General features: G+C 44.3%; 1 protein-coding gene across 1 annotated transcript; it reads right to left on the reverse strand.

Annotated features, from left to right (window-relative positions):
• Positions 1–1,565: 1,565 nt before the first annotated feature.
• Positions 1,566–4,131, reverse strand: LOC115180990 (uncharacterized). Its single transcript, XM_029743095.1, has 2 exons — positions 3,893–4,131; positions 1,566–2,428 (listed from the first exon to the last, which is right to left on the reverse strand). Exon 2 carries the CDS (start codon positions 2,413–2,415, stop codon positions 1,627–1,629), a length of 789 nt encoding a protein of 262 aa, XP_029598955.1. The 5' UTR covers positions 2,416–2,428; positions 3,893–4,131; the 3' UTR covers positions 1,566–1,626.
• Between the last annotated feature and the right edge of the window lie 4,732 nt (positions 4,132–8,863).

Below are 8,863 nucleotides of genomic sequence, written 5' to 3' on the forward strand. Positions count from 1 at the left end.
AGACAGTTAAACAAACCTAGGCAACAGCAAGAGCAGAAATACAATGCACAGGTTATCTCCATGTGGGACAGAGAGGGTGTGTGCTTGTGCACCCGTTTGTGTGTGTGTGTGTGTGTGTGTGTGTGTGTGTGTGTGTGTGTGTGTGTGTGTGTGTGTGTGTGTGTTATGGGAGGCCATAGGTGGAGCATTGTGAGAGTAAGTGTTAGGGTCAGGCAGGGATTACATGTGAATTTAATCTGATGTTCAGGATTACAGTCTAGCAATCAAACACTGACTGACCACATAATTCAGCTGCTGCATTAAACTCACAAAAACACACACTTCCCAGTATTAACATAGTCAGAAGCGAGAAACTAAGTACTGGTTAATCCCTGGTAGTGTCACTGGTTGTGAACCGGGGTAAATGGGTTCAAAAGCAGTACGAGGTGTGTGAGGTTTAGCATGTGTGAAAGCATGCATGCGGTTGTGTGTGTTTGTGTGTGTTGTGCCTGTGTTGTGTAGATGTGTCTGGCCGTGCAGGGCAAGGCAGTCTTGGCGTTCCTCACTAATCTCAATGGCATTATCCCAGCATGTGTCTAAACAACACAGGAAATACTCTGCAGTCCTGAAATACCAATAAAAAACCCTTGGTCGGTTCCACAGTGTAATTGGAGGCTGGAGGAGAACACTCAGGACAATTAAAATCCCCCCTCCCTCTCCCCCTTCATCTCTCCCTCCTCCTCCCCCCTTTTACTGCATCTGTGTCTGTGGGCTCTATTCAATTAAAGCCACAGTCTAACATCCTAATGGTTTCGTGTACCTTAAAGACCAAAGGTTTGCTGCATACATGCTGCAAAGATATACTTCATATATGCACTGCAAACAGACTACCCACTGGGCACATTTGGTTGAGTTGTCAGCTAACGTGAATTCAATGTGAAATCAACCAAACAAATTCACAATGGCATTGGATTTAGGTTAAAAGTTGGGTGGGAAAAGGACACAATTCCCTTACATTGATGACTTTTTGCAAATGTTTTGTTGAAATGAAGTGGAACAACGTGGATTCTACCAGTTATTGGCCAGTGGGTAGTAACATCTAACTCAAGTAAAGAGTAAGCATGTGGACAGCCAACAGCCAACTATGAGAAGGCATTCACTTTCTTTTCATTGCTATGATTTCTGTCCATCTCTTGAGCCAAGTTTGGGTGCGTGTAAACAGAAACCCTGAAGGAGAACAGCCATGACAAACAGAGTCACTAATATTAGATAAAACTTTGAGTTACAGTTAAAACGACATCATGAATCAAAGTTCTCCAAAGCAGCCTGTTCCATAGCAGAATGTCTGGCCGTATTTAGTGTGTGTACATGCATCATTCAGGATGGCACCACAGTCACTGTCTGCAGTGGAATCCTCCCCCAAGCCCAAATACAGTCAAACACCCCTGAGACAGACTTTACTACACAACAACAAGCTGACGTCACCTAGCCCTGTCTCCCCCTGGCCCTGCCTGTCCTAGAGGGGTAGAGAGAGATGCCCAACACACTCCACTGCATCTACAGCCTATAGAAACCACAGAGAGAGATGGAGAAATATGTGGTGCATTTATTTAGAAAAGCGTGTACAGATGTGAGTACAGTAGTATCTCAGAGTTGGTGAATAGAGTGGATAGGGGAGCCTGTCTGGACGTTATAGTTGATCTCACTGGAGTTACAGGAGTCAGAGTACACAGTGGAGGGAGCTGGGGAGGGACAGGAGGAGGGGGGGTCCTGGTGGTGCAGGACTCTGGTCAGCAGGGTTGACCCCCCCTTACCCCCCACCTCTCTGACGCTCTCTTCATGCCCCTGTCCCTCCCCTGGCAGCAGTGAGATCAGTGCCCCCACAGAGAGAACGTTCAACTCTGACCACTCAGGGAGAGGGGAGTGTCTGTCTGAGGGCTCTCTCTGGTTCCCCTGTTCCACATCCTCATAATCACGGTTCTCCCGGCGCCGTTCCCTTGTTTTCTTCTGTTTGCGTTTCCCCAACTCCTCAGGGTTCTCAAGGTTCTCACGCTTTCGGTTCTCGCGGTCCCGGTTCTCGTACAGCAGGGTTCCAGCACAGATGAAGATGAACAGGCCGATGCCCATCACGACAGGGCCGAGCAGTTTCATTCGCTCGCTGTGGGAGCTGCCTCGCCCACCCACAGGGTTAGGGGTAGAGCTAGCGTACCCGGCCACGGCCACAAACATTCCCACCATCACCACGACAACGCCCGCTAGTAGCCACGCCCCAGGAGGGGAGCGGAGGCGGAGTCTGACTTCGAGCTCATCCTTCTGTTGCTGTGGGAAGCAGAGTGGGCAGGGCCATGTGGTTTGTGGGCAGGTTGTTTTAGGTGAGTGGGAGGAGTCTTGGGTGCAGACGGCGTTGACCGCTCCAGTGGACCCCGCTGCTGTCATCCTCTACCACAGACTGGATAGACAGAGGACAAGTACAGGAGAGACAGAGAGAGAGGACGAGGACAGGAGAGAGAGGATGAGGACAGGAGAGAGAGCGAGGACAAAGACAGGATAGACAGAGAGAGAAGAGGAGGACAGGAGAAAGAGGAAGGATGAGGACAGGAAAGAGTGAGAAGACGAGGACAGGAGAGAGGGAGTGAGGACGAGGACAGGAGCGAGAGGGAGGGAGGACGAGGACAGGAGAAAGAGGGAGGATGAGGACAGGAGAAAGAGAACAAAAGAGAGGACGAGGACAGGAGAGGACGAGGACAGGAGAGAGAGAGAGGATGAGGACAGGAGAGAGAGAAAGAGGACAGGAGAGAGAGAAAGAGGACGAGGACAGGAGAGAGAGAAAGAGGACGAGGACAGGAGAGAGAGAAAGAGGACAGGAGAGAGAGAAAGAGGACAGGAGAGAGAGAAAGAGGACGAGGACAGGAGAGAGGACGAGGACAGGAGAGAGAGGGAGGGAGGACGAGGACAGGAGAGAGGATAAGGACAGGAGGGAGGACGAGGACAGAAGAGAGGACGAGGACAGGAGAGAGGACAGGAGAGAGAGAGAGAGGATGAGGACAGAAGAGAGGACGAGGACAGGAGGGGGTTAAATTAGAAGAGAAAAAAGACAGGGGGAAAAGGGTGGGGTGGAGTGAGAGAGGGATTGTTGAGAGTTGACTTTGTAAACAACAGGAAATGACGGAGGTGATAAGAACCCCAGGAGTTAATGAGATGCAGTATGTGAGTCTCTCGCGCCTCCTTCTAAACTCCACGCTAGGTTATCTTATACACAAGCCCATTCACTGTAGCCGTCACATTTCAACTCGAACTAAATATTCCACAATAGCCTATGTAAATAATACAATAAAGCACTGTCAAGACAGACATATCAATGGCGTCCAATTCTTAACTAAATTGATAATATATGGTCCCAGTGGTAACTCTCAATTGACCAAGTCCCAGATGTAGCTTCTATTAGATTTCACATAAAGTCATTTCGTCTGATTTGGGGCTTTCCTTGAACATAACATTCAATCATTCCGTCACTTAAACAAGGAACATGAATGCAAAAAAACGAGACATTTAGTAAAGATGACAAAAAGTTCAGAAATTGTAGATTTTACATAACATTATATAAATGATGGCAATAACATCAGTCAAAAACGTTAACCGAAGTGTTGAACTTGTGCAACATTGTAGCAGACCCTCGACAACTTTTCTCGAGAGAGCGGAGTTGCGTTGTCCGATTCCCGATACAATGTAACGGTAATCTTTTAATTTATGGTTATCTGACACTAAATCCTTTTTGACATTGGGGATGTCTGAATAATCTTTTAAAAAGTAAGTCAACACTATTGACCAAATACAAACTAAAATGAACAAGTAACACTTGCTTTTCATGTGCTGCGCTGTGATTTTTGAGAACGTTCTGATAATGGTTACTTGCCTGGATTTGGCTGTTGCTCCGTTGTGGACATTTCCGCGTCGCTCCTGCTGCTGACATATCTGGAACTATTTTCTCAACATGATGCCCGTTATTTATTTTGTCCCTACATTAATGTGGTCAACGTTGACTCTTCAGCCCCCTCTTTAAAATGTATTCCCGGAGTTTCACCCCTCAACCAGGCTGCATATTAACATCTGGCCAGCCTTGGTTTTAAGCGGCGAGTAGGCTAATACGGCGCATGCGAGATCTTGGTCCTCATAAATTCCCGATGAGTAAATAGGCCTAAATGTTTCAGTTGCTTTTTGACTTGACCCAATACTGTGCGCACACTTTTATTTTTGGAATAGTTTGATGTTTCAGAAGCAGTAAGCCAGAGCATTACGCTCTGTGTGGTTTTTGGGGTTTTAATATCCCAACTAGGGTCATTTTGCTGGACACCACAAGGAAAAATGCTACTTTAGGGTTTACAGTTAGAATTAGGGATTAGGTCTAGGGGGTTAAGGTTAGGGAAAATAGATTTTTGAATGGGAATCAATTGTTTGGTCCCCACAAGGATAGTTAAACAAGACTGTGTGTGTGTGTGTGTGTGTGTGTTAGCAAGATAAGCTGTGTCTGGTTGTGAGGGGTCGTGGGAATCGCTGGCTGGTTTGGGCCAGTCCCACAGGGATCCTTTTAGTTATTATTAGTTAGAACAGCAGTATACTGGGGGGATGAAGGGAGGAGAAGAGGGATTGATAAATAGATTGGTGTGGGCCGGGATGGACAAAGGCTTATGACATACCTGTCCTGTCCACGGACACACCTGGTTGTGTGCTTTAGGTGTGGTGTCAGTTCCTGTGAATCTGAGACATGATACAGACACATCACTGACACTAGGTAATGATGACCACAGATCAGTGTCGTTAACAGATCAGAAGAGTGGATAACCAAGCCCTCAGGCAGTATGCACATTAAAACAATATACAACCCCAAAGACTGCATTTCATTTATTCCATTCCACTCACACACTCCAGCAAACACAAGCCAACATGCACCTTCACGACTCACACCATCTCACAAGTTAACAGCACTTATTAATGCCCCTTAAATTAAAATACAGAAATCCTGGTTTTGAATATAAACTATATTGTTGATAAACACATTTAAGCTCATTGCAACACACTTCCGAGGACATTGACAAAAAAATAGTTTACAAAATTTCACTAAAGCTTTAAAAGATTAATTCCTCAGTTCAATAAAAAAAATTACATTTTTAATTTCTTGGAAAAGATTGGTATTGATTTGCATAAGCTTCCAAATAACCACTTCCTATAGGGATGCAGGGTGTCACAACCCCAGAGCTATAATACACTATTTACACTGTGTACACAAAGATCAATCAGACCAAATGAAACAGGAAACAATATTCATTCAAAGCAAATTGATGAATTTTCTCTTTCTTTCTTTACATTCCAATTTCATTAGCGTTTTACCATTAGTTCTAAAGCAGGTACATAGAAAAACATATTTCTTCAGTTGAATTAGTCCTGAAGTCCAGCTTTCCTTAAAGTTACAATGCTATAACATTCACCCTTTTAAATAAAACATCTGACTGGCGCGTGCGTGAGGTAAACTACATGGTGATTTTCTTTCACAACAACAAAAATAAATCAACAAGTATTCAAGTAAAAACATGTATGGACTAATCTGGTTCCATTTGCTCAGGGCTGAGCACCATTTCCTCAACAATTTAAAATAAAAGCACATTTAAAAAAATGATAATATTAAAGGTCGACGCAGCGATTTGACGGAGATGCTGAAAGTAAACAGCATAGTGGATCAATTCCCACAACAACTACGAGCGTTAAAGCGCGAGGCTCAACTTCTCCGCTGTTTTGATTCCTGGTAGCCAGGCCAGGGAACAGTGTGAAGCGAACCCATCCACATCTGAGGGGAGGACGGCTCATAGTAATGTCTGGAATGGAGTGAATGGAACGCTATCAAACACACGGAAACCAATACCATTCCACTGATTCCGTTCCAGCCGTTACTATCAGCCCGTTTCCCCCAATTAAAGAGCCACCATCCTCCTGTTCTGCAGATACTGTGTGACTGTGAGCGAAGTGTTGCATCTCGCTCCTCTCAATATCTGTGGTGCTGCTCGTGGCAACGTCATTTCACTGTCTACCTTCAAATTGAATTCAATATCAATACTTTAAAGATGCCCACTGCTCATTTCTTACTCACTCAGAAAACATTTAGTTAATGGGGTAATCTGCAGTGGCTACATACATTTTTTGATTTATACCCATTGATTCTCAAAGAATATCTTATAAATGCCTCATGAGCTTAGTTCAATGGTCGTACCCCATCAGAACCCCAAAACACCAAATATAAGCTTGTTCATCTTCAATGTTGGTAAACAAAGTAAATGTAAACAAAACACTGTATAGCCTCAAAACAAGGTTCAAACTATCATTTTGATGATGGTCAGTCCTTGTATACATACCGTAAATTCCGGACTATAAGCCGCAACTTTTTTCCCAGGCTTTGAACGTCGCGGCTTAAACAATGACGCGGCTAATATATGGGTTTTTCCCGCTTTCAAATTTTTTTCTTCCAAAAAACATTCTGTGACGTGCTCAGTTTTTTGGCGGCATGAAGCTTTCATTAGACCAATGAAATTGCCGAACGGGTTAAGGTCAAACAACTTTTTTGTTTACTGTAGATTAAATCGAGCGCTCTCAAACTTCCCATCATTCTGATTACGGTAGTCATTTTGTCACCCTCATCATGGCAAAGACACGGAGACATGCATATGATGCAGCTTTCAAGTTGAAGGCGATTGATCTGGCTGTTGGAAAAGGAAATAGAGCTGCTGCACGGGAGCTTGGTCTTAATGAGTCGATGATAAGACGTTGGAAACAGCAGCGTGAGGAATTGACTCAGTGCAAAAAGACAACTAAAGCTTACTGCTAATTATTATTTTTTGTTACAAGCCGTGTTTCGTTAAAGCCTATTTATTTTTGTTACAAGCCGTGTTTCGTTAAAGCCTATTTATTTTTGTTACAAGCCGTGTTTCGTTAAAGCCTATTTATTTTTGTTACAAGCCGTCCTTCGTTAAAGCCTATTTATTTTTGTTACAAGCCGTGTTTCGTTAAAGCCTATTTATTTTTGTTACAAGCCGTGTTTCGTTAAAGCCTATTTATTTTTGTTACAAGCCGTGTTTCGTTAAAGCCTATTTATTTTTGTTACAAGCCGTGTTTTGTTAAACCCTATTTATTTTTGTTACAAGCCGTGCTTCGTTAAAGCCTATTTATTTTTGTTACAAGCCGTGTTTTGTTAAAGCCTATTTATTTTTGTTACAAGCCGTGTTTCGTTAAAGCCTATTTATTTTTGTTACAAGCCGTGTTTTGTTAAAGCCTATTTATTTTTGTTACAAGCCGTGTTTCGTTAAAGCCTATTTATTTTTGTTACAAGCCGTGTTTCGTTAAAGCCTGTGTAAAGTTCATTTGTTTCAATGTACCGGTAGACACCTGCGGCTTATAGACATGTGCGGCTTATTTATGTTCAAAATAATATATATTTTTTTTATTTCAGTGGGTGCGGCTTATATTCAGGTGCGCTTAATAGTCCGGAAATTACGGTAGTTGTGTCTATGAATTTGAGAGCGGTAACATTTCTCCAGCCCCATCCATCCCTCAGCTTTTGGCCAAAACAGTGGTGGGGATCCTGCTTTGTTATTGTTTCAACTCCGGATTGTCCCTTTAAATTATAGTTGTTGCTATGTTATAGTATAAAACACTTTCTTGGGTTGTCTGTGATGTCTGTCTGACAGGTAAGATCTCAATTGCATACCCCTCGCATCCTCTCTCCTCTGGCTTTCTCATCCAATGGGTTTTGAGAAGAAGACGCGAGGAGTATGCAATTAAGATCTTCCAACAGACACCACAGGTACATCCTCTCTGTATCCTCTCTACTCCTCTACACTCACACCAGGTACATCCACTCTGTATCCTCTCTACTCCTCTACACTGACACCAGGTACATCCTCTCTGTATCCTCTCTACTCCTCTACACTGACACCAGGTACATCCTCTCTGTATCCTCTCTACTCCTCTACACTGACACCAGGTACATCCTCTCTGTATCCTCTCTACTCCTCTACACTGACACCAGGTACATCCTCTCTGTATCCTCTCTACTCCTCTACACTGACACCAGGTACATCCTCTCTGTATCCTCTCTACTCCTCTACACTGACACCAGGTACATCCTCTCTGTATCCTCTCTACTCCTCTACACTGACACCAGGTACATCCACTCTGTATCCTCTCTACTCCTCTACACTGACACCAGGTACATCCTCTCTGTATCCTCTCTACTCCTCTACACTGACACCAGGTACATCCTCTCTGTATCCTCTCTACTCCTCTACACTGACACCAGGTACATCCTCTCTGTATCCTCTCTACTCCTCTACACTGACACCAGGTACATCCTCTCTGTATCCTCTCTACTCCTCTACACTGACACCAGGTACATCCTCTCTGTATCCTCTCTACTCCTCTACACTGACACCAGGTACATCCTCTCTGTATCCTCTCTACTCCTCTACACTGACACCAGGTACATCCTCTCTGTATCCTCTCTACTCCTCTACACTGACACCAGGTACATCCTCTCTGTATCCTCTCTACTCCTCTACACTGACACCAGGTACATCCTCTCCACTCCTCTACACTGACACCAGGTACATCCTCTCTGTATCCTCTCTACTCCTCTACACTGACACCAGGTACATCCTCTCTGTATCCTCTCTACTCCTCTACACTGACACCAGGTACATCCACTCTGTATCCTCTCTACTCCTCTACACTGACACCAGGTACATCCTCTCCACTCCTCTACACTGACACCAGGTACATCCACTCTGTATCCTCTCTACTCCTCTACACTGACACCAGGTACATCCTCTCTGTATCCTCTCTA

This window comes from Salmo trutta, unplaced genomic scaffold (genome assembly GCF_901001165.1).
Source record: "Salmo trutta unplaced genomic scaffold, fSalTru1.1, whole genome shotgun sequence".
Taxonomy (NCBI): Eukaryota; Metazoa; Chordata; class Actinopteri; order Salmoniformes; family Salmonidae; genus Salmo; species Salmo trutta.